Source organism: Giraffa tippelskirchi, chromosome 2, assembly GCF_054371585.1.
Source record: "Giraffa tippelskirchi isolate mGirTip1 chromosome 2, T2T-mGirTip1v1.2.pri, whole genome shotgun sequence".
In the NCBI taxonomy this organism is placed as follows: domain Eukaryota; kingdom Metazoa; phylum Chordata; class Mammalia; order Artiodactyla; family Giraffidae; genus Giraffa; species Giraffa tippelskirchi.
Genome location: NC_137276.1, coordinates 15,590,132 through 15,617,754, shown reverse-complemented (window position 1 = coordinate 15,617,754; position 27,623 = coordinate 15,590,132). Strand labels below are relative to the sequence as shown.

General features: G+C 36.1%; 1 protein-coding gene across 7 annotated transcripts in view; it reads left to right on the top strand.

Moving 5' to 3' along the window:
• The window catches only part of ATRNL1 (attractin like 1), a 738,261-nt gene that overhangs the window by 481,784 nt on the left and 228,854 nt on the right, over positions 1-27,623 (top strand). For all 7 annotated transcript variants that reach the window (XM_081573518.1, XM_081573521.1, XM_081573515.1 and 4 more), the window contains one exon: positions 4,449-4,556. In XM_081573518.1, the coding sequence (XP_081429644.1) occupies positions 4,449-4,556 (108 nt within the window). The remainder of the gene's footprint in view (positions 1-4,448; positions 4,557-27,623) is intronic.

Here is a 27,623-nt window from a genome sequence, read left to right as displayed (position 1 = left end):
CCAGGGGATCTTCCCGACCAGGAAGATCCCAAACCCAGGTCTTCCCGCATTGCAGGCAGATTCTTGACTGACTGAGCTATCAGGAAAGCAGACTGTCAGAAGGCATATACTTTTAAAAGCTTCTTCATAATTCAGTTCAGTTCAGGTCAGTCACTCAGTCATGTCCAACTCATTGCGACCCCATGGACCGCAGCACATCAGGCCTCCTTGTCTATCACCAACTCCTGGAGTTTGCCCAAACTCATGTCCATTGAGTCGGTGATGCCATCCAACCATCTCATCCTCGGTCGTCTCCTTCTCCTCCTGCCCTCAATCTTTCCCAGTATCATGGTCTTTTCAAATGATTAAAATCAGTTAAATCAAAACTTGCCTTCAGTCACATTCAGATAATACAGATTTTTATACTTTAAGTCACTCATTCATTGTCCATTCATCAAATACTATTGACTACAAACTAAGTGCTGAGCGAAATAAAAAACAGAAATAAATTTTTGCCTTCAAGATTTCAGGAAAGCATGAAGGTTTGAGGAGATAGTGCCACACTAATATCATAAATAACTTGTAGGTAAGATGATTACTTCACACCTGGGATGGAGTGGAAGGGCATTTAGAGATGTGGGGGGAGGCTAGATGGAACCTGAACACAGGAGGCAGGCTATAGGAAGACAACTGAAAACAAGTTGGTTACTGTTTTATTTTGTTTTTTTTTTTAGTGTGTGTGTTTTCAAAGATTGCTATCCTAAATCCATTAGAGTTTTAGCTTTAGGGGTGTTTGGAAAAGTCATTAACATGAACTTTGGGGACTGATATGATATTTGTAGTAGTATTAGTGTGTGGAAGCATTTCATATATACATTTGATAGAATCAATGACTGTTCTCAGTTGCCGTCTTTAAGCATGGATTTTCATATTATTTTTAATTTCATGGTTTGTTTTGTAAGAGATTTTGAATAATAAAACAACTATTATACATAACGAATATGATAGTAAGAACATCCATAATTTTAAAATGTCCTTCACCACAGTGTTTACAGCAACATGATTATAATCTATTGCATTATGATCAGTTTGTTCTTTTGGCCTTTTCTTTCTGCGGAATAATTGGCAACTGCAGATTAGTTTTAAAATAGATGATCTGTTATATAGCTTCTTATGTATGTACAAAATGTCAAACTTCATTTTATATAAAAATCACAACCACCAAATAATTTTTGAAAGTTCTTACAGAAGTACTCTATTTCCTCACAATTTTTAGGTTGAGTTTTTATCATTCTTAGTCACAAATGGCAGGAAACGGTTCCAAATTAAATTCATTTTTACCACAATCATGACATTTTCCAACTGTCTCATAAATTTGCAACATTTGTTAAAAGGGAGACTAATAGAGCAAAATGTGTCACTAGTGGTGAAGAAAACGGGCTTGTGGTAATTAGAGTGCCATCTTTAAAGACAAATTTAGGGCTTGAAATTTTAACATAATAATTGTACCAATAAACTGTTGCTGAGTTCTCACAATGTGCCAGATTCTGTGTCGAGCAGTGCAAATGCATTAAGTATTAGCAAAACTTCTGATAGTACTCCTCTTCCCGTTTAATAGAGAGAATAAGCCTTAGAAAGGTCTATGTAATTTGCAATAGGTAATGAGTGGAGAAACTGGGAATCAAAACAAGTTCTCTAAGGGCTAGTTGTAGGTGTAGACACAATTGAGAGCCCAATTTTGCTATGAGAAAATGTGAGGCTTAGAGAGGTCTAAATAATTTAGAGAGGTCTACATAGTACCTTAAACAGCTACTAAGTGGAAAACCAGGTATTCAAACACAGATTCTTCTAACTCTAGAGTCTAACTAAATTGCCTGTCAATATCATCATTAAATTTCAAGGAAATTTGAGTTGCAGGCATAAAATTTGAATTGTTTATGTCTCTTTTGTTCTGACACAGAAGGGGCAAAATTCAAGAAGTAATGCATATAGATGTTAACTGGCAAAAGAAAGGACAATTGTTAAGGACACGGCTGAGAGCCAGGAATTTAGTAGCATGACGAATCTCACTTTGTTCCATGTTATTATTTTAGGGCCATCCTATCAAAGCAAGAGTGTTTTAGGATAAAATTTTTTACTCCAGCTAAGTTTCCCCAGTCAGAACCATTTCATTAGGTTCCCCAAAGTCAGAAACTTGGTACGCTAGCCAGAGTCCTTGAACTAGTCCTCCTTTATGTGACCCAGAGTGAATTAATTTGGCTAATTCCCTGTTTGTAACCTTTATTGTACACTGTCTTGTGCTCTAATTATTTTTCTTTCACCATATCTTGTTTTACAAACTTCAGTATTATGGTCCTGGGCAAGAACAGCGTCTTTCCTCTTTGCAAAGAGTACTGTAGTAACATTCAATTCTTAAAAACTGATGAAAACTCAATGCTCAGAAGACAAACTGGAATCTCTTAAAATACCTTTTTGTCCTACTAGTAAAATTTTTTTGAATGAATAAAACTATCAACCACTGATTTTTCTTTATTATGAGTGTAGGAGGTGGTCACAATACTACATTATTTTCAGAGAAATCTATTCTTTGTTAAAGATAGTGAATATAGAATAATCATAGATTTACATTACAATCTGTGGGATTGAGTTCTCATTAATTATGTTTTGTAGAGCTTTTACTTTTAGGTGTAGCAAAAAGGCAAGGTGAAGAAACAGAAATTGTTTATTTTTTTAAAGAATCAGTTATAAGAGATGCCATTTATAAGCTAAGGGAAACTAGTAAAAATGAAGAAACTTTAATACAAATGTTAGAAAATTGCATTAATCCAAACTAGAATTTATAGTTTTCTCAAGGGAATTATTATATTAACTGTAACAGAGGCAGTTTGTGTATTCCTGTGTGTGTATCTGTGTGTGCATTTATGTTTTACCAGATAAAAGGAGTGTGGTGTCTTCTACACTTAGCATCCATTGGTATTTGGAGTAACATTATGTTTGCATTTTGCATAGACACAGTATTCAGATCAGTTGGCCACTCCTATCGAAAGCGACACAGATAAGATTTTCTTGGCCAGCAGCTGTATTTTTAATAGGGCAAGTCTGAGTTTATATTAAAGTGAATAATTTGGGTGATTTAGATCGCCTTTGCTTTTTACTCTGAATATGGTTTTAATATGTCTTCATTATGTATCTTCTTCTGAAAATACATACAATTTAAGACCTTGAACTCTTGCTAGGTAATAGTTGCATTATTTCTGTCCCATATTCGTAAGTAGATGTTCTCTCCTCAATAATAAAAGCAAGCCCTTAAATTATGTTTGAGATGCTCATTACACGAACACTGTCACTGCACTGTCACAGGTGTTAAAATAAAAATGTTAAATAATAAAGTGCCATCAGGCGTTGGTTTTGTTCCTTCATCATGAGAAAGGGAACTTTATGAATGATGCATCACAGTGCTCTGCACATTTACATTCAAAGACCAGTTGTTAATGTTTTAAGTTACTGCCAGTGAATCTTTAGAATCACTGTAAATAATGAAGCCATTCATTGTCTTCAAGGATTTTGTCTTTGTTCAGTGATAACGATTTTCTTCTCATTTGGAAGAGTGTTTAATTGCATTGCTCATCTACTTTTAATATTTAATAATAGTTTTATTAGCTGTGTTGAATGAGGAGGGCGAGATCTGCAATATCTAGTACTGGTTATCGGGTTTTTTTTATCATGACTTAATGAATATTATAATTACAAGGGGAGGCAGAAATATAAATTAGCTGGGTACTTGGTTGGGACTTGCTGGTTTATTGGTTTTTGTTTGGGCAAAGCCAAGAAGAGAAGCAAAGAGAAGAAACAAATAGCTGAGAGTGTTTTAGAAGCCCTGGCACACATGTTTTTGCAACCTACTAATCATTTTCATTTAAATAATAAACACAAAGGCTTTGAATAAAGTTAAAAACCTTGGCAATAAAAATTCCTGCTGGTGCTATAGCAGTTGACAGTGGATCTTGATGACTTACAAGACTGGGTCTTGGTGGGTATATGTTCCTTTAATCTTTATTAATGCATTTTGACAACTTTTCATTCTCTTTTCTCTATCATTTGTACTGCTGTTTGCTTTCAGCTAAGACAAAGGCATGAGTTATTTTGAGTGGAAAGACTTGGCATGCCCGTCATCATAACAGCACTTTTTTACTTAAGTAGTACCTCTCACCTGAAGTTTTCAAAGTGCTTTTGAGTGCATTTCACTAGGCCTGTGAGATGGAGGTCAGGAGGCACCATACATTTAATGCCTATAAGGAAATATAACCCAGGCCATGGGGAGAAAATAATTTTCACTTTTAGTGATCTAGATATGAATATGTGTATTATAACCTCTAAATTTTAGATGCCATTTTTTCCAAACAGGACTAGATATCGTTGAATTTAACGTGTCTTAAAACCTGTCTTAAATGCTTTTTAACCCCCTCCAGCAATTGCTTCGAGAACGACAGCAGATGGCCAGCCGTCCCTTTGCGTCTGTTGATGTAGCCCTGGAAGTGGGAGCTGAACACACAGACTTTCTGCGAGGGTCACTAGAGGTAGGAACAGTGGTGGTGAAAGGGAACCGCTGTGATTTGCATATTTATATTACTTCTCTAATCTGCATCTGCTTGTGAAGCCAAACAGAGTCTGATTATCTAGAGTTGACAAGATTCAGCTACATATGTTATGCCATTTTCAAGGCACATAGTTTTAATAGTATGACATGAGCTGTAACAAAAGCCACTGGAGAATCTATTAGTCTAGGCAAGAGTGACACACTGCTCACCTGGCACCCTTTCCCTGACAGATAGGAACTGAAGGAATTTAAGATACAGGTACGATGGAATAAACAAAGCATCTGTCTTTAGTCCTGGGAGTGCCCAACGCCCCTCAGTTAACAGTTCACATCTCTCTTTATTAACAAAGTTGACTATAAAAGGTGGGTGGAGATGAGTTGCATTTTAATTACATAGTTTCACTTTTTGAATGTTGAAGGTTGTAGAATATAGTGAATATTTTTATTTTATGGCTGTATTAGTACAGTATTATATTCCAAATGGGAAAATGGTGAAAGAGAAATGATTATGTGCGAGTCAATGTAGTATTCAGATCTTGAAATAGTGCATGACATGGTTTCTGAAAATAATGGGGTTTCGAAAGAGCAAAAATCCACAGATTGTGATTAACAACTCATGACAGCATTCTGAGGCATAGTACTTTTATTCTATGCTTATTTTCCAAATCTTTTGTTTTATACATGGTAAGATGTTTAAACAGGAAGATTTAAAAATACCTTACAGTTGAAATATTTTATTCACTTTTTAGAAAGTGCCCTTATGTGACTGACTTCAGGTTGCTATATTTACACTTTGCTTTTCTTTGAGGAAAGCAAGGGATATAAAAATAGACTCAACATACCTAGGCACAAGTATAATTGATTTTGTCCATAAAATTTTTGGTTATTCTGACAAAAATGAAACTAAATCAGACCTTATGATGCTATATAAAGGACCTTTAATAAACTTTAAATAAACTTTTTTTTTAGCTTTTGTGTCCTTGATTTTTTACTACTCTAGATCACAGGCTGTCACAGAAGCTTAGAACATTAGATAATGTGTGAGTATATCTTCTATTGCTTCAGTTCAGTTCAGTCGCTCAGTCATGACCAACCCTTTGCAACCCCATGAATCGCAGCATGCCAGGCCTCCCTGTCCATCACCAACTCCTGGAGTTTACTCAAACCCATGTCCATCGAGTTAGTGATGCCATCCAACCATCTCATCCTCTATTGTCCCCTTCTCCTCCTGCCCCAGTCCTTCCCAGCATTAGGGTCTTTTCCAATGAGTCAACTCTTCGCATGAGGTGGCCAAAGTATTGGAGTTTCAGCTTCAACATCAGTCCTTCCAGTGAACACCCAGGACTGATCTCCTTTAGGATGGACTGGTTGGATCTCCTTGCAGTCCAAGGGACTCTCAAGAGTCTTCTCCAACACCACAGTTCAAAAGCATCAATTCTGCGGCACTCAGCTTTCTTTATAGTCCAACTCTCACATCCATACATGACCACTGGAAAAACCATAGCCTTGACTAGACGGACCTTTGTTGGCAAAGTAATGTCTCTGCTTTTCAATATGCTGTCTAGGTTGGTCATAACCTTCCTTCCAAGGAGTAAGCATCTTTTAATTTCATGGCTGCAATCACCATCAGCAGTGATTTTGGAGCCCAAAAAAATAAAGTCTGACACTGTTTCCACTGTTTCCCCATCTACTTCCCATGAAGTGATGGGACCAGAGGGAGAAGCAATTTCTAATTTCTAATTAATTTCTAATTTCTAACTTTGCAATAAGTGCTCTAATTTCATTCTGACCCTTAATTTCAAATAACTTTAGTACAGAACTTTTAGCAGATTGATACTCTATCTGAATCTAACTTCCTTTTTCTCCTCATCTATTTAAAGCATTCTCAAATGCTGTTAAAACTCAACTCACAAGAGAAAAACGAATGTAAATGATACATATGTAAGTCAAGATAAAACACACATAAACTTAAGGAACAAATGTAATAAACATACATAATAAATAATTTGTTTTGTAGAGTTTAAAAACTTCTACCTCTACTTTCTTTTTGCTCATATTTACTTGGTAGTCCTTTTATTCATTTATTTCTGACTTCTCTGTATCCTTTTGTTATTACTAGTTATATGAATAACTGATGTGTCTCTATTTCTTTTGCATCACTTGTTTTCCAAAATTTAAATTCAGAGTGTCACAGAAGAATAATACCTACCCACCTACTCTCATTTAGAAACTGTCTCTCACCCCCTTTCTTTTTTCCCAAGCCACATTCTCAACCTCAGACAAGCTTTTTGTCCTTATATGAGTTATATGAGTTTCCACTAGTATATTTGCATTCCATTTTATATAAATGGAGTCATACAATATGTGATCTTTTGTGACTAGCTTCGTTAACTTAGCATTAATGTTTTCAAGTTTCATCCCACATTGTGAATGAGTATTTCATTTCTTTCTATTGCCAAATAATATTTAATATTATTGATATAAGAGGGGTGTCTCAGGTGGTTCAGTGATAAGGAATATGCCTGCCAATGAAGAGACATGAATTCAATCCCTGGGTCAGGAAGATGCCCTGGAGTGGGAAATGGCAACCCACTCCAGTATTCTTGCCTGGAAAATTCCAGGGACAGAAGATCCTGGCTTTCTACAGTCCATGGGGTCACAAAGAGTTGGACATGACTAAGCAACTGAGCATGCACACACACATTATTGATATAGCACAGTTTATTTTTGCACTCATCAGTTGATGGACATCTAGGCTGTTTCTGCTTTTTGAATACTTTGAAAAATGCAACTGTGAATATTTGTCTACAAATTTTGTTTCCATTTCATTGGAATATGTAAATAAGAATTGAATTTCTGGGTAATATGGTAATTTTTTATTACTTGTTGAAAAGACTTTCTATCTCCATTGAATGATCTTGGGACTCCTGTTTCAAATCACTTGACTGGAAGTGTGAGAATTTGTTTTTATAATCTCACTCAGAACAGTTCAGTTCAGTCGCTCAGTCGTATCGAACTCTTTGTGACCGCATGAACTGCAGCACGCCAGGCCTCCCTGTCCATCACCAACTCCCGGAGTTTACCCAAACTCTCCATTGAGTCGGTGATGCCCTCCAACCATCTCATCCTCTGTCGTCCCCTTCTGCTCCTGCCCTTGATCTTTCCCAGCATCAGGGGCTTTTCCAATAAGCCAGCTCTTCGCATCAGGTGGCCAAAGTATTGAAGTTTCAGCTTCAACATCAGTCCTACCGATGAACACCCAGGACTGATCTCCTTTAGGATGGACTGGTTGGATCTCCTTGCAGTCTAAGGGACTCTCAAGAGTCTTCTCGAACACCACAGTTCAAAAGCATCAATTCTTCGGCACTCAGATTTGTTTATAGTCCAACTCTCCCACACATACATGACTACTGGAAAAACCATAGCCTTGACTAGATGGACCTTTGTTGGCGAAGTAATGTCTCTGCTTTTTAATATGCTATCTAGGTTGGTCATAACTATTCTTCTAAGGAGTAAGTGTCTTTTTATTTCATGGCTGCAATCACCGTCTGCAGTGATTTTGGAGCCCCAAAAAATAAAGTCTGACACTGTTTCCACTGTTTCTCCATCTATTTTCCATGAAGTGATGGGACTGGATGCCATGATATTAGTTTTCAGAATGTTGATCTTTAAGCTAACTTTTTCAGTCTCCTCTTTCACTTTCATCAAGAGGCTTTTTAGTTCTTCTTCGCTTTCTGCCATAAGGGTGGTGTCATCTGCATATCTGAGGTTATTGATATTTCTCCCGGCAATCTTGATTCCAGCTTGTGCTTCATCCAGCCCATTGTTTCTCATGATGTACTCTGCATATAAGTTAAATGAGCAGGGTGACAATCTACAGCCTTGACGTACTCCTTTTCCTATTTGGAACCAGTCTGTTGTTCCATGTCCAGTTTTAACTGTTGCTTCCTGACCTGCATACAGGTTTCTCAAGAGGCAGGTCAGGTGGTCTGGTATTCCCTTCTCTTTCAGAATTTTCCACAGTTTATTGTGATCCACACAGTCAAAGGCTTTGGCATGATCAATAAAGCAGAAAAAGATGTTTTTCTGGAACTCTCTTGCTTTTTCGATGATCCAGCAGATGTTGGCAATTTGATCTCTGGTTCCTCTCCCTTTACTAAAGCCAGCTTGAACATGTATGTCAAGCATGCTTCTTAGCACTTGAGAAGCATCAGGGAATACAACAAAGAACCCTCTCCTTATGAAGTTTATATTCTAACAGGGAAAATAGTTTATTTAATATGTTAGGAGGTGGTAAGTGCAATGGGACAGGACAAAATAAAACAGGATAGGGTTTGGAGGGTGCTTTGTGGAGGTGGGGGAGAGCGTGCATATTGAATCGGGTGGTGGTCAGGGTGACCTCATTGAGAAGTTGAGAGTTGAACAAGGCTTGAAGGAGGTAACGGAATTAACCAGGTGGCAGATTCTCAGGGGAAAGTGTTCCCAGAAAAGGGAATGGCTAGAGCAGACGTGCTAAGGTGGACATGCCAGGCAAGTTCATGAAATAGGAGGCTTTGGGCAGGGGCAGCTACTGCATGAGGCAGAAGATATATGGTCTTGTAGACTTTTTGTAACAACTTTCGCATTCAATCCTAAGCAAAGAGGAGAGAGTCAGTTGCAGGACTGACTGACATAATCTGTTTCTAAAAGATCACTCTGTCTTTGAGGTTGAGAATAGTTTGACGTGTGATATCATCAGACGGTTTCCTGACAAGCAGACATCAAAACAAGGAATTGGTTCATTTGAAGAATTTGCTGGTAGGGAAATGGAGCCATGAGAAAGGGAATGGAGAGCAGCTGATACCACTGTGGGAAACTAGGGCTTGATTTCCCTGGAGACACTCTGGAAATCAGGGTAAAATGCATGTCACACTCTGAACATCAGGGCAACAGAGCTGAGTGTTGATTCGTCAACTCCCTCCAGTCACTGATCGAGGGCCACTTCCCAGGAAGTCAGAGAAAGCCCTCAGGCAAAGAAATGAAGGCTTTGGCTTTGGGAATTAGCAGAAAACTGACATGGTAACGGAGGGTTTGGAAATCAACCCAAAGTTTCTGCTATGAGGGGCAAGTAGAGAGGGAGAGAAGCTTGTTACAAAGCTTCTGTGGGAATCCAGGCAAGAGGTAATGGTGGCGAGACCAGGATTTTAGCAGTGAAGTGCCTGATTCTGGACTTTGTTTTTAAGTCATGATGTGTTCTCATTTTGAAAGTCTTTCTAGAGACTTTGTGTTTGTAAGATCCAAACAGAAAAGAAAATAGGATTTTCTCTCCTTAACTGGCTCTGTAATAGATCTAGAACTTCTGATGCTGTTGTACCTATGCACTAAGAGAAATAGTCACAATCTCTCAGTATACCCTCTCAAACAACAGAATTCGTGCCTTTCCTTGATAATGACAGAAACCATGAGAAACTGAGGTGAAAGAACCGAGAGGCCATTAGCTGACTTAGGTTGACTAGGCTTCCTAGATCTGGTGTCACATGAAAAGTACACAGTTTGATCACAAACAAGTTAATTGATAGCCCTTTAGTTTGATGTTAAAAATGTACTTTCCTTGTTCATGGTTTTTTGTGGGGAGAGTAGTGGTAGGAAGGAAGGAGGGAAGGAGTTGGCAGTTTTATAAACTTAGATGAGTCCTCCAATGTCACTGACAGTTTTTGCTGGGATATTATTCTTGGTTTCTATTTTTATTTTGAATTATTTTAGCCTACCTCTAATACTGAAAAACTAGAAACCATTTTAATGGCCAAAAGTAAAGCATTTGTTAGTTAATTTATTATAATTTACAAAATGGTGTATAAATTGTGATCTAATTTTTGACAAGCATTGAAAAAAATCTGGTCTAATAAATTCTTAATAATAAATGTTGTATAGGTGGGTGACATATATGGGTTATTCTTGTTGCATGTCTGTGTTGTCCTTTTTATTACAGTATGCATGGCTCTTTCTAACAAGGAAAAAATAAAAGTAACAACAAAGCAAAAATATAGAATATTAAGTTTTTCCCTCAAGTTTTAGACCCTTGTATTGACTGCATATTGGAGCTTGAAATTTTGCCAGTTACTCAAAATAAACATTTTCAACTATCATTTCTGTGTTAGGGAACAGAAACTCTTATACACATCATACATATTCTGGACTGCCCTGTTAACGTTTTTACCCATCATGATTAATTTATCCACGTTTCAATTTTTGAAAATGTAGGTGACCATTGGGTTTTATTCTACAAGGTTAGTACCTAGGGGTTCACCAAGCATTACACTCAAGAGTGCTTTCCAAACAATACAGGTAAAGGTTATATGTCAAGGTAAGGAACTTAAACCTGAGCTTCCTAGGTCATGAGAACAAGTGAAGTGTTTAAACTGAGTTTAAGATACTGTTTTTCAAAACTTATTTACATACACTATCTCAGTCTCATTTGAGTATGTCAATCTTACAAAATACAAAGCAGATTTTGTTTGTTCTGTTTACTACTGAAGAAACTGAGACTCTGTGAGCTTAAGATCTTTTGTCAAGATCACAGCTTAGCCACCAGTAGAGAATGGGGTGGCAAAAACCCAGATACAACTTAACAACTAACAACAGCAGAACAAGAACAGAGTTTGAATCTCAGATTGGCCCTGGAATTTCTGTTTCACAGCATTCTCAAATATGCTGATTTTAGTTCAAATTGAGAATACATTTTAGGCCCCAGCGTGTCTCTGGAGTACTTTTTGTTGTAAAGCTGTTTATGAGCATAGTTACCTAATACTTATGTAGTATTCTTTGATTCCTGGTGCTCATGAGTAATGGAGACAGTTCAACCTATTACACTGCATAAGAAAAGAGATGACAGGCACATTGTTTAAATCAAGGCCAGACACAGTGAGCGTCTCTCATGTTAAGAGCATTGCTGGCTTTGCTCCCAGAGCAGTGTGAGCCCAGTTCTCTGCTGATGGGCACAGCCAGTGGCCTCCCTAGCATTTCATTCCTGGCCTTGCATCTTCACGGGCAGTAGTTCCAATGGCTGGCCTGAGCATTTCCTGGGTCTCTGATTTTTTTCAGATTGTTACAGCTGTCTTGCAGTACTTCATATTTTAATTATTTTATTAAAACTTATTCTTAGTGTTCTGATTATAAAAATAATAAATCCTTATTGTAGAAAAATGGAAAAATAATCAAAATTAAAATATTTCACCCATAAGTATCCACTGCTGAAACTTTTGTATCCTTCCAACATTTTCCTTTCGCATATATATATGTTTACAAAATTCAAAGTATATTCTATACGTGATTTTGCATCCTGTTTTTCTCATTATAATAAGAAAAATTTGTAATTCTGAGTTTGATTTTAAAATGTTCTGTCAGTTGTTCTGTAGTATAACATAATTTATTTGACTCTTTTATTTTTAAATAGCTTGATTCTAATTTCACACTATTATAAATAGGGCTTATAGTTAATGTTTGTACATAACTCTTGATCCTAATCTGCAAAAAGAGAAACTGCTGGGTCAAAATTGTGACCTTTTATGCATCTTGATATATTGCTTACTTACTTTCCAGAAATGTCCTTTTTCAAACTACCTTTAACAAGGAATGAGAATTTCTATTTTCCTACATTTTTGTCAAAAATGATTTTAAAAGCAATTTAAAAATGATTTTGGTAATTTGCTTTATGAAATGTTATACACTCCATCAGACTGCTTATTAGTATTAATAGGAAAATCAAATATTTTCATATTGTTTTTAACCACTTGTATTTCTCCTAGTTCAATTTATCAACTGTTATTCTCATGTCCTCTTATGTTTAATATCATCTACTGATAGTAATTGGATTACATAAGAAATTTTTTATTAGTTACAGAAAATTTGAAAATGTTTCTTAACTTATTTAGTATCTTTCTTCATCCTTCTGTTGGAACATTTTTGCTTAAGTCACTTATTAAATATTTGTAATTTTCTGTTACAAATATTTCCCTTCTGGCTATTGCTATTAAAATGTTATATTTTCTCTATTTTTTTCTACTAATCAAACTGGTTTAGTAATATTTTCAGATATTACTCTTGCTTTATATTTATCCTAAATTTTTAAATGATCTTTGCTTCCTTGATGGCCTTCTCTTGAATTGAAGATTTTTAAAAATCATTATTTCCTTTTCTCCTCACCTAATATGCGTATTACATACTCTTTCTCCTCTTTTGGCCATTACTCTTAAAATTTTAGCAGGCATAGTTCCAGTCTGAATATAGTGAGCTCTTCCCTAATATAAATGAAAGGTCCTCAAACAATTGAAACCTTGTTTTCATCTTATGTATCATAATTATCTTATTTGTAGTTTTGTGAGTTTTGTCACCCCTGAAATTAAACACTGTTATTATTGTTGCTGTTTTACATGATCAATATTTATTTAAATTTTCCTATATAGTCACTATTTTCTTTGCTCACTGTTCTTTGCATTCAGAGCTTCCTTCTGAAATGTTTCCATCTGCCTATTATTTTTCTTTAAAATTCCTTTAGCACGTGTCTTCTGATGATAAACTCTTAGCTTGCTGCCCACTGCCCCCCTCTTTAGTTTCACTTAAGGCCTTGGAGCATCACCATTGCTTACAATCTAAAAAATGTTTTGGAAATACACGTTACTTTGCAGTAGGAGTGCCTTACTCAGACACTTTGCTTACATGAAAATTTTTCTGGCTTTTGTCTTACATTGTTGCAACTGAGAAATCTTCTGATAGTATAGTTGTCATCCTTTTAGAGCTAATCTAGCTTTTCTCACCAATGGTTTTTAAAATCCCTTTGTCTTTGGTGTTCTGCAGTTTTATGGTGATTTTCCTAAGCATAAATTTATTTGTATTTATCCTTTTTAGCTTATTTTGTGCTTTCTAGATCTAAGGATTCAGACCTTCTAAAATTTCTTTATGTTTACTTCTAAAATTTCCCAGTTAGCCCTTTGAGTTTTTCTCTCCTTCATTTTCTCTATTCTCCTAAGATACTGATTAGTTGGATATCAGATCATCTCATTCTACCTTCAGAATCTCTTAATCTCTCAGTTTAGTGTTTTCCGTCTCTTCTCTTTGTGTTTCTTCTGGCTTGTTTCTTCAGAGCCTTGTTTCAGCTCACTAATTCTTATTCAGTAGTATATAAACTGCTCTCTACCCTAGCCACTGGATATCATTAAACAGATTTTTTTTTTCATTTTTAAAAGTTCTATTTGGTTTTTCTTGAAATCCACTTAGCACTTTTCAAAAGTCTCTTCTTGCTTGCTAGTTTTTATTGCCTCACATTATTTTTATTTTATACTATATTATAATATATTAATATATTAACTATTATTATAATTCATTATTATTAATTGTTGATTATTATTAATATAACAATTATTAATATATTAATATAAAATAAAAATAAAGTATTATTTTTATTTTATAATATAAAATAAAAATATTTAAATATCTGAAATCATTAAAGATCATTTTAATATCTGAAATCCTTGGAAATATAAATCTATCAGTTTCTTTCTATGGGCTCTCATTTACTGTGGCTTATCGGAGAAGGCAATGGCACCCCACTCCAGTACTCTTGCCTGGAAAATCCCATGGACGGAGGAGCCTGGTAGGCTACAGTCCATGGGTCGCTAAGAGTCGGACATGACTGAGCGACTTCACTTTCACTTTTCCCTTTCATGCACTGGAGAAGGAAATGGCAGCCCACTCCAGTATTCTTGCCTGGAGAATCCTAGGGACGGCGGAGCCTGGTGGGCTGCCGTCTATGGGATCGCACAGAGTCGGACATGACTGAAGCGACTTAGTAGTAGTAGTAGTAGTATCTCCTTGTGAGTTTGATGATCCTTGTAAACTCTTATTTGTTTGATCTTAATCTGTGGTTTCCTGGAGGCCTAAATAAAGAATGCTTTCCTCCAACCATTTCTTCCAGGGTCCATGGTGTGGCACAGGGATCTCAAGCTCAGCTTTCTTCTCTTGTAAATTACTTTTATCAGCTTTTATCCTCAGGGAAGCGCTGCTGTTATGTTTGCTTGCCTCTCCCTGCTCCCCTTTCCAGTTTTAGCTGTTTGTCTTGGAGCACTCCCTAACTGCAATGTTTAGAATTTGGTTATTTTGTAGTGAGAGGACCCTGCTTAAATATTATTAATAGCTTTGTCTTCAACAGGAGCTCAGTTTCCCTGGGTGCAGGTTCTCTTCTCTTTGGATTGCTGTTCTGTTGGCATTAGCTTAATTATATTCATTTTCACTACTGAGATTCCAGTACTGACTACCTCTGAGGGGATAGTAGGCAATAGGGTAGGGAGGGTCTCCCTACTTGTAAATGGATTAGTGGTATAGAAACAGTCAAGCCACCAACTTCCTACTGATCTTTTTTAACTCCCTAATGCTCAAGAACAAGAAAGATGCAGAACACATATTACGCTTTTTCTTAGCCTCTTGGGGACCAGAGAGTCCTAGGATGCTCTGTCAGGGATTATATTGACCTTTTTGGTTTACAGAGCTCTCTAGACCAGTTCAGTTCAGTTCAGTTCAGTTCAGTCGCTCAGTCGTGTCCGACTCTTTGCGACCCCGTGAATTGCAGCACGCCAGGCCTCTCTGTCCATCACCAACTCCCGGAGTCTACCCAAACCCATGACCATCGAGTCGGTTATGCCATCCAACCATCTCATCCTCTGTTGTCCCCTTCTCCTCCTGCCCCCAATCCTACCCAGCATTAGGGTCTTTTCCAATGAGTCAACCCTTCGCATGAGGTGGCCAAAGTATTGGAGTTTCAGCTTCAACATCAGTCCTTCCAATGAACACCCAGGATTGATCTTCTTTAGGATGGATTGATTGGATCTCCTTGAAGTCCAAGGGACTCTCAAGAGTCTTCTCCAACACCACAGTTCAAAAGCATCAATTCTTCGGCGCTCAACTTTCTTCACCGTCCAACTCTCACATCCATACATGACCACTGGAAAAACCATAGCCTTGACTAGACGGACTTTTGTTGGCAAAGTAATGTCTCTGCTTTTAAATATGCTGTCTACGTTGGCCATAACCTTCCTTAGTCTCTGTAATATCCCTGCCCTGGTCTTGATGCTGGTTTCTATGCACTTTCCCAGTTCAAAGAGGGGAGCACTCAGCAGGAGTTCCCTCAATTAGAATTGTCCCAGGACCCAAGCCCTATTTGCACATAAATACTCATAGGCTACAGGGGCTGTTTGCCTCAAAGAAGGAGATGATTTTCAATTAGTCCTAGAGAGAAGGAAACTGCTAAGGTCACATCTTCTCACATTCTTCATAACAAATGCTTTAGAAGACAAATGACTTTCTTATTTTAAGAAAATTATTTAGAGAAAATAGATTTTTATATACACATCTTTGGTTCTTGAAGTAAGGAAGTAACTGGTAGTAATGCTTTTATACTTTTCTGTACTTTTTTTTGCTATTTCCTACTGTTGCCCATGTCCATTTAGGTATTCCTCAGTTACAGCTCTCATTTTTCAAAATAAAAATCTTTGAAAATATACTCAGGTAGAGCAAAGTATACTAAATATTTTATTAACTTGATATCCCATGGGCATCAATTGCCAACAGTATGGAAAAAGGATTAATACAAAACAGTACAAAAGCGTTACAAACAGTACTTGAAGTAACAGGTTTCCCTAGTTGCATTTAGAATTTTCGATGTCTTTCTTTTAAAATTGTCAGACTTCACCATGACCATTTAGCAGAAAATGTTTTCCAAAAATTTTTTAGAATTTATAAGATTTGGAATTATAACAGAATTATAATGGATATCATGATTGAACGAAGCATGAGTTAAGAATTAAATATGAATGAGTCTTCAGAATTAACATAAGGATAGAACCCATTAACATGAGATGAATATAATACAATACTTAAATTACTGAAAACTGCTTGCCCCTAAATTAATATAATCAGAAGTCATAATATGTTTAAGCCTGAGAAAAGTCATTTGTTTATATTTTTAATACACAGCTTTATAAATGTTCTAGATTAACGATTAACTGTACTTGTAAGTAAAATACTGCTGGCATCATTCAGAATTCACCGAGTTCAAAGCTAAGGATATGTATTTTTATGCACTTTCAAAATTAAAATTTTATAAATGGAATTTTTCATTGTGCATTAAAACATTGAGATTATCTTGCCTTAAATCACTTAAAATGAATATAAACTAGGATGGATAAGAATATAAAGATGAGAATAAACAACAACAACAAAGAGACAAGCCCAGTTTCACCTCAGGGTGTTTGATATGATAAACAGAAACATTTACAAATACAAAAGGCTTATAAACCCTGACTACCTATGTCCATATTGGCTATCATTCAGCAGAATAATACATTACTTAAGGATACTGTCATATCATAGTTGCAGTTTTGCAAATAAGAAGTGGCTATGTAAAGTAGGCTGCAGTATCATTTATTGGAAAATCATAAATACAGTTTAGTAATTCTTGAGGGCAGTGTTCCAGCTCTGACAAAAGAGACTGAATTTCCAACATCCTTATCTTTCACCTACTCTCAAATAAAACAGACAGTGTATTGGACCCATCCAAAAAAAAATTATGGGCAGATTAAATTTGCTGCAACCAAGAACACACAGTATTCATGGGTATCTTTGAATAATGTCAGACGTTTCCAACACTCATTCCTTGTATATATGTTAAAATAATGATATTTAATATATTAACATAAAACCAATATTAATGTCAGTTAATACAGATTACTCAGTAACAGTAGCATAAAGTTAGCTATATTTTTATCTTGTTTCTCTAACATTTTAGATTGTGTTGAAGCATTTGTTATGTATCTGATACTGTGCAGCATTTATTTCCTGATTTTTATTAAACAGATTACCTGCTTAAATATTTTATTAGGCTATAGTTCCCTATAGAAGATGTTATTACACTAAATTTATGCCCTTGTTTAATATACTTTTAGCTTATGTTTCATGTAAAATCACTTACTAATTTAACTTGTATTTCTTCCTTCTTTCTATTACATGCGTTAGTAGATAATCTGATCAAGTTCATATCCTCAGTGGAATAACTGACTGAAAAAATTCTGTAAAATGCTGGTAAATCAAATAGAAATCTTATAAAGTATAATCCCAGATATTGAAAGTGTAATGCTAGATATTTTATATGTAGAAATCTAGAAACCAATAATGTTATACTTTATCTAAGTAAACATTTTCATATGTTCTTATACTTTGCTTTCTTAGAAAATAAAATAGCATCCAGGTCAGAATTGAGGGTATTAAATCTGAAAATTTACCTTAAATCTTAGTATACATTTCCGTTTTAATCAAGGATTACAGTTTTACACTTTCATAGCAGAGACCTTGGTTAATATTTATACTTTATGATTTTGTTCATATTTATTTTAGGCCTCTTTTAATTTTTGGTTCACCAAAAAGGCATTGGATTAACCATTGATGAAATATAAAAATAGAGCAGACTATCAAATAAGTAGTTTATATGCAATTTTTCATGGAGAAGGGATCATTATTACTTAGGACTCTCTCCAGCACATTTTAGGAAACAAAAACAATACCTTAATTTATTTTTCCATATCTCATAATGGAAAGTCAATCGTAGAAATTATATAGTATAATAAGTTGATTCAGCGAATATTTACTAAACTTGCTATATGCAAATCAGTACAGATGGATAAAGAAAAGATACTTTCTCTGCCTTCCAGGAATTTATACACTGGTGGGAAATATTCCCCGTCAGTGTATAAGACATAAAAATACCATAAATATATATCATATGTGTATATATGTGTACATATATATGTATATACAAAGTGATTAATGCTAAAAGGACAAAAAACACAAAAGAGAGGAAAAAAATTAAAACTCAGGATATTGTTGAATGTTTCATGAAAAATTATAGTAGTTGTTCTTGGCTTTTAAAGATAGATGAGATGTCAGTAGGTAGAGGAAGGAGTAGAACTGAGATGAAGGAAGAGTAAAGGGACCTGTGAAGCTGAGAGAACAATATAAGTAAAAGACAAGAGACAAAAAAGAGTGTTGTATGTCTGTGAAACAGTAAAAAAAAGGCAGAATTAGCTGAATGAGGAAGAAACTGTGGGGTTCAAAATAGAAGATCTTGGAACATATTATGGAAGTCAATTTTAACAAGATGCTAAAGATCACACAAAAGTTTTTAGAGCAGAATTTTGTGATTGGTTTTAGAAAGTTTGTCCTTAGCAGCATTCTATAGCATTAATTGTTTTGAAGAGTAATTGAGATGGAGAAACAAGTTGGCAAGTTAAGCCCTGAACTAGTGTCTATCAAAATGTAAAGGAGCAAACATATTGAAAGCTATGAACAGGTAGAATTTACAGAACTGAATAGCTGATTAAATATAGAAATCAGTTCAGTTCAGTTCAGTTGCTCAGTTGGGTCTAACGCTTTGCAACCCCATGAACTGCAGCACACAAGGCCTCCCTGTCCATCACCAACTCCCGGAGTTTACCCAAACTCATGTCCATTAAGTCAGTGATGCCATCCAACCATCTCATCCTCTGTCGTCCCCTTCTCCTCCTGCCCTCAATATTTCCCAGCATCGGGGTCTTTTCAAAGGAGTCAGCTCCTCGAATCAGGTGGCCAAAGTATTGGAGTTTCAGCTTCAACATCAGTCCTTCCAATGAATACCCAGGACTGATCTCCTTTAGGATGGACTGGTTGGATCTCCTTGCAGTCTGAGGGACTCTCAAGAGTCTTCTCCAACACCACGGTTCAAAAGCATCAATTCTTTGGCGCTCAGCTTTTTTTATAGTCCAACTCTCACATCCAAACATGACTACTAGAAAAACCATCGCCTTGACTAGAGGGACCTTTGTTGACAAAGTAATGTCTCTGCTTTTTAATATGCTGTCTAGGTTGGTCATAACGTTCCTTCCAAGGAGCAAGCGTCTTTTAATTTCACAGCTGCGATCACCATCTGCAGTGATTTTGGAGCCCCCCAAAATAAAGTCAGCCACTGCTTCCCCATCTATTTGCCATGAAGTAACGGGACCAGATGCCATGATCTTTGTTTTCTGAATGTTGAGCTTTAAGCCAACTTTTTCACTCTCCTCTTTCACTTTCATCAAGAGGCTTCTTAGTTCTTCTTCACTGTCTGCCATAAGGGTGGTGTCATCTGCCTCTCTGAGGTTACTGATATTTCTCTGGGCACTCTTGATTCCCGCTTGTGCTTCACCCAGCCTGGCATTTCGCATGATGTACTCTGCATATAAGTTAAACAAGCAGAGTGACAATATACAGCCTTGACGTACTCCTGTCCTGATTTGGAACCAGTCTGGGAAAACCACTACAATGTCGGGAAAACCACTAGACCTTTCAGGGATGACCTCAGTCAAATCCCGTACGATTATACAGTGGAAGTGACAAATAGATTCAAGGAATCAGATCTGATGGACAGGGTGCCTGAAGAACTATGGAAAGAAGTTCATGACATCATGACATTGTACACGAGGCAGTGATCAAGACCTCCCCAAGAAAAAGAAATGCCGAAAGGCAAAATGGTTATCTGAGGAGGCCTTACAAATAGCTGAGCAAAGAAGAGAAGCAAAATGCAAAGGAGAAAAGGAAAGATATACCCCTTTGAATGCAGAGTTCCAAAGAATGACAGGAGAGATAAGAAAGCCTCTCTCAGTAATCAGCCGTAGGTATGCATATATCCCCTCCCTTTTGAACCTCTGTCCCATCTCCCTCCCCATCCCACCCTTCTAGGTTGATACAGAGCCCCTGTTTGAGTTTCCTGAGTCATACAGCAAATTCCTGTTGGCTATCTATTTTACCTATGGTGATGTAAGTTTTTATGTGATGAATTCTGTGAAACTAGTTTCTATTGAAGGGCAGAAACAAGACCATCAGAATTGGATTGAAGATGAGAACATGGATACAGCAAGGTATACTACAGTGTTGAAATCCATAATGTTGTAAGGAAGGAAGAAAATGAGATAGTAGTTTTAAGAAATTGGGGATTTCAAGAGAAAGTTACTCTGGGAGAAAAATTTTGAAGTAGACGTAATGCTTGTTAGGGTCGAGGAGAAGGGAAAGCAGAAAGAGAATTGAGGAGACAGGTATAAGGATTAATTTTGTAAAGATAAGACAGGGTAAGAAAATGATGAGTAAAGATGAACTAATTAATTTTGAGCAGGTCCATCTTTGGTGACCTTTTAACTTTGATGACCATATTTTTTTTTTATCGTACTTTTAGAAGTAAGGTCACCTGCTTAGAGTGAGCTGGGGGTATAAGGTTGAGCCTTAAGAATAATACTTGTTGGAAAGGCTATGATAATTGGTTAAGAGTGAAAACCAAGAGTTATCCAAGATTCCTCCTCCTAATCCGGTCTCTGTTTTCTATCAGTCATTGAGCTCTGTCAGTTCTTCAGTGTAAGCATATCTTAAATTTGTCACTTCGTCCCCACTACTGATTTTCTAGTTTCAAGCCTCAAGATCATTTCCTGATCCGATTCTGTTACCCTCCTTCCTGGTTGCCCTCCCTCAACCTACTTCCCTCTTCCAGACTTTTTGTCACATTGCTACGAAAGTCTTCTTCGTAGGGTGCAAATATTCATATCACCCTTCTCAAAATTCCCCATTGGATTCTCATCTCCTACAGTGAAAATTCAAATTCCTCTGCATAATGTACTGTATCCTACAGTCCGTTCGTTCTTACAATGTCTTTACTTGCCATCTCATGCCAGTAACCAGATCCCTGCTCAATGTCCCTTGCCTCTATCTTTGTTTCTGCTGTTCACTTGTCCTAGAAGAACTTGCCTACCTGGTGGTAGAATTCAACTAATTCTTCTACTCTGAAAAAAAAAGAAATAGAAAGAATGTTTGAATAAAAGAAGAAGTGAATGAAAAGCATTATCTTAAGGTGACAAAAGGATTGCTGAGCAGCAAAAGAAACCCAAAGGAACTTAGCATGGATTTTAGCATCAACAACGACTTTGTCTTAAAGCTGGAATCAGAAGTGAGGAAAACACCTAGTTGGGTTGACTCAGGGTTTCATACTGGAAAGCTGAATACAGATAATTAAGTTAATGGGAGATGCTGGTATGAGAGCCTCTTTTAAAATTGCTGAGAGGAGCGGACAAGAAGGGTGATAGGAAATGCAAAGGTCTGTGGCTGACAATATGGATGCTCAAGAGATAGAGTTGTTACTGTCTAGTCTCTCAGTTGTGTCCAATTCTTCTGTGACCCTATGGACTGCAGCCCACCAGGCTCCTCTGCCCATAGAATTTCCCAGGCAAGAATACTGGAATAGATTGCCATTTCCTTCCTGAGAGGGTCTTCCCAACCTGGGTATCGAACCCAAGTCTCCTGCCTTTCCCGTACTGCAGGTAGATTCTTCACTGCTGAGCCACTGGGGAAGCCCAATATGTGTTCTAGTCATCCAATATTACAACTTCCATAACTCACTTTAATGTACTGTAACACACATATATACAATGTCCCAGAATTTAAAAAACAAAAAAGCAAGCAAAAAAAAGCTTTCTCTAGAGAAGACAGTGATTTTGAGTGAACAAAGTCTTTTGGTGAACAAATTGGAAGATGTTATATAAACACTGTGTTGTCCACATGCACACATGTATCTTCATACAGGGGGAAAGCAAGCGTAGATGAGTTATGTACTCCAAATGAGTAATTACCGAGTATCATTAAACCTATGTACTTCTTAAACATATTTTACTTTTTAGAGCAGCTTTATGTTGACAGCAAAATAAAGCACATACAGGGATTTCTCATATGCCTGTCCACTGCCCTCACACATACCCTTCACAAGATTTTTGCTTATGACTTCTTGTTAGAATATTCACTTTCAAAACTGTATGAATTTTTGAAGTATGTATGGTATATGTGGTCCTTGAAGCTCTCTTTGAAATGATGCATTATGACCTCTGTGTGTATGTTTTGGGGAAATTTTAGGCAGGACATTCTCGAAACAATAATTTTACCTTATATAAATTACATTTCAAGAAGTCCCTGAGAACGTTTTATTAAAAGTACATCAGCTTTTGATGGTTCCATTTATTTGAGGAAAAAGTAGCAAGAAAATGTGCCATGTACTCGGTGCTCCAGACAATACACAGGTGTCTATGATATCGTCAGTGCTTCAGACTGTCTTAGAATTGTCTATGGAGAATGACATCAGTATCTCCTTCTCCTCTGCCCCTGCCCTGTCGCTCCTTCATTTTTCTCCCAGATTCGTCCTGTTGCTCCTCACACTCTCAGGCATTATAATAACTCACACACATGATAATAAACCTGAAGCACCGTGAGATCCCAGAATACTTTTGGTTCATTAAAGAAAGTTTAATTTTGGTATAATTAGTAATAAAGATATTTTATTATAGGGAGATTAACATAAGATCACTCTTTCCATCGTAGCATTTAATTAACTAAATACCTCCAGTCTCCCACTGTGAATGAAGTGTAAATGTGTGAGTACATAAATGCCTGTATAAATGCATATGCACAGTTTTTATCACACACTGAGAGAATATATGACTGAGTTATTAATGAAATATTATTTGACTATTTTTCTATGTATTCATGAGTTATCAAAGCAATATAGATGTCATAACATCAGTTATTAATTTTATGTTAGTTTATCCCACTGATTAGAAAATTAAAACATTCTAATTATAGAAACTTTGGAAAATACAGAAAAGTATATTATAAACATAAGACGCCTCATCCATACTCAATCAGTGCCCTCATTCCCTTCTGGGTCAGTTCCATCTCTCAGCCCTAAATCCCTGGCAACAACTGATCTAATTATTTCCTTATAGTTTTGCCTGTACTGGGAGGCCAAATAAATGGAAGCACATAGTACGTAGCCTTTGATGTCTGACTTCTTTCACTTATACAGCATAATGTTTTCAGGATCCATCCATGTCATTATAGATATCAGTAGTTTATTCCGTTGCCGAAGAGCATTCCATTGTATGGATGCACACAATTTATTTATCCAGTCATCAGGTGATGGACATTTGGATTATTTCCAGTCTGGAACTATTGGAAATAAAACTGGCGTTAACACTTTCATGTAAGTCTTCCCTGGTGACTCAGACAGTGAAAAATCTGCTTGCAATGCGGGAGACCTAGGTTCAATCCCTGGGTAGGGAAGATCCCCTGGAAAAGGCATGACAACCCACTCCATGCCTGGAGGCTTCTCTTGCCTGGAGAGTCCCATGGACGGAGGAGCCTGGTGAGCTACTGTCTACAGGGTTGCAAAGAGTCACACACGACTGTGTGACTTTCACTCACTCACTCATAGGTCTTTACATGGAAATACGTTTTCATTTCTCTTGGGGAAATACCTATCAGTGAGATTGTTGGGTCATATGGTAAAATTATATTTAACTGTTTCCCAAAGTGGCTGAAGCTCCAATACTTTGGCCCCCTGATGTGAAGAAATGACTCACTGGAAAAGACTGATGCTGGGAAAGATTGAAGGCAAAAGGTGAAGGGGGCCACAAAAGATGAGATGGTTAGATAGCATCACCAACTCAATGGACATGAATTTATACAAACTCTGGGAAGTAGTGGAGGACAGGAGAGCCTGATATGTTGCAGTCCATGGGGTCACAAAGAGTTGGACAGGACTTAGTGACTGAACAACAACAAAGTGGCTGTACCATTTTGTATTCCCATCAGCAACATATAAAAGTTATTGTTGACCTTGGATTTTCTTTTGTTTCTCTGGTATGTGTATGATGGTATATCTTTGTTGTATTTGGTTTTGAGAAGACCTAAACATCTTTTCAAGGTAGATGGAGCCCCTGCCTAGCATTTATAGCTATCCATATCTTCAAATATTAATTTTTCCACAAACATAATATGCATAGATACCAACTAAGAAATATTCTAAAATAAAAGACTGGTTAAAAAATAGAAAATAAACTAATTAAAAAATAAAATAGAATAAAAGACTGAGAGCAGGGGATATCTAATATATTCCAATAAAATAAGAATCCAGAAATGTAACTTTGGAAGAATATCTTCACGTAACTTTGGAAAAGTATCTTCATAATACAGCTGTATTTTTCCAGCTTCCTATGAGGCCCTCTTTAGTGAAATAACACCATTAAATAAGAAATGAAATATTAATATCACAAATTAATTTTTAAATTTTATAATAAAAAAATTTAAGCTAGATAGAAATAGATCAGTTATATTCCCCAGCTTTAGCAGTTGATGGCTCATGGCCAATCATATTTCATCTCTGCCCTGTTTTTCCCCAGCTCCACAGGTGGTTATTTTGAAGCAAATCCCAGGCATCAGAGATTAAATTTTAATTGAATCTCAGAGCTCTTGATTTCTTATTAGTATTGAACATAACTATTTTTAAATGTTTAAATTTTAATTTCTAGTGTTTATCTCTAAGGTTTTATCAGATTTCTGGTTAGACCTATTTATATGTAAAGTGTGAAGTATTTGCTAGTTATGTTATTCCAAGTGTTATTCAATAAGCTGTGGGAAATCATCATACCTGAATGGGAAGTAAAAACTCATTAAGTGAGATTGTTTTACTTTATTAGCATATTGTGTATATTGTTTCTTTGGTAATACTGTATAGCCATTAAATTATAATAATTGCAGCTTTGCTTAATAGAAGGTGCTACTTATATTAACAATATAGGTCATTTGATCTATATTTTTATTTTCAGTATTATAATTTTTAAATTGCACATTGACTATAATCCAAGGAGTACTTTCTTAATTCTTATTGTAATACTGATCTAATTTTTGTCACTGGGAATCTTAACTGAAATGCATAACCAGTTTTAATTAAGAATGAAAGAAAAGAAACTTTGCATCATTAGGAATTCTGATTTTTGCCACTCTAACAAAAGAGACCATAAGCAGCATGAGATTAGTCAGAGGGGAGAAATTATAACCAACGGTTTTAAGAGCCACCTATGACAAACTGCAATAATGGGGGACGTAACCTTGACATATTTCAGTCCAAGTATAAGTATCCATAGTTTGTTATATTCCAGACAGTCCATTACCCAAAGATAGAGGGCCAAATTAGCTTTAATGTTGCAGTCTTTGCAAGACGTTCTGTAGCTAGCAATAACATTAAGATAATGCTGTTAAAATAAGAATTTCAATTATAAGGCAGATGAGACTGTGAAAAACATGACAGCCTTAATGAGCAATAGAAGTTGGTATTCACTTTGATAAGGAACATACTTATCATAGATAGAAAGGAAACAAAATACAACCTTCAGCCTTGCATATTGTGTAATGTCACCTGCTGTTGAAATGAGCTTTGGGTTCAAGTTCAAGTATGTTCATTCTTGCAGACTGGCCCTAGGATGATGATCACCAAGTACTTATTAAGGGGATACTGATTTTAACCAAGGCATGTGTAATGAATATGACTCAAGTACAGTTTTTTTGTGTGTGGTGTTAGACACGTCCTTGTTTTTTACTTTACAGTGATAGGGAGAGAAGGAATAGTGAAGATAACTGGTGGGGTTAAGTAAGATCAGAGGAGAAAAAGTCCACTATTGATAGCAATCTATTGTTTGTAGCCAGCCACTCCTGCAGTGGCTTTCCCTACTAGCTTTGTGAGTCAAAGCTGGTAAATGTGTACAGTCATTATTCTCCTGGTGTGGTGTAACACAGAAATCTACCCCTAAGGCAGCTGGCAATGGGGAAGCACACTCTTGTGGGTCCTTATGTTTCAGTGCTGTTTTATACAATTAAGGAAGGCTAAAAGTCCATCCTGCTCAAAAATCCGTCCTGCTCATCTAATCTAGAAATCATTTGCTTAGTGTTAGTGACCAGCTGTATCATTTTTGTCCCTTGGTTGCAAATTGTTAGGTTTGTAGTTTCTTCTTGTTACTTTGGATTTTTCCATGCTTATGCAAGTGGAGATTTTTCTTTATATAATGAATAAACCTATATGATGCTTGATGCTTTTGGCTGTTTTTAAGTCTGGAGCTCTTTTCTGCTCTGGAAAAGCCTAAAGACTATTTTGGTTTTCATTTACCCTGTATGTCACTATTTATTCACCACTTATATAATTAATATAATCATTTCTCTCTATTTCTTTATAAATACATTTATCATAAAGCACTTTCATCCATATTGCTTACTCTAGAGCATGACCAATTTTGATAGTCTTCACTACAATATGCTGTATAATACCCATAATGTTTGTGCTGTCTACTCTCATATTTACTTAATCTATCATCAAAGGGAGCATGGCTGATGCCTTTAAGCGAACCAATCGATTACACAACATTATGTTTAGCTTCCACAAGCAGAAATTTTGTTTTCTCCCTTAGGAACCTTAATTCTGGAAATAGGCATTCCATCTAGATTTGGAATATTCATTTATTAAATGTAAATATATTTTAGCTTGCATAATGCATATTTAAAAGATAGATCTATAGAGTAACAGTAAAATGTACATGGCAATTTATTAGTGTCTATGATGATTTTAAATATAATCACAATGAAACTGATTTAAACTACAAATATTACACTAAATCATTCAAGAAGAACCAGAGTTCAGATGCAGAACTGATGTTCATAATCAATTAGTTAATATATTGTCTAAAAATCTAAAATATAATACCATATTATTGAAGCAACTTTGCTAAACATGTCTTATACTTTTAACATATGAGAACATAGTGAATTTCAGCGACATTATTATAATAATTTAGTATCTGTTTTTTTTTACTCTATTTTAGTTTCTATCCTCATTTATCACTGGAAACAATGAACCAAGCATCTCAAACTAAGGAAAACTTACGATTTTTCTTCTCATTCATTTTCTTTCTATCCTGTTAGTTGTACCAAGAAACACAGCATTGTCATTTCCTCGGCTTCTTTTGTGTGCAGCCTTGTGGTGCTGTCTGAACATATAGATTTATATATAAATTTTAACAATTAATAAATATTAGTCTTCATAATCTTTTAGTAAAAAAGTATAAAAATAGTAAAAGATTTATAAACATTAAAAATG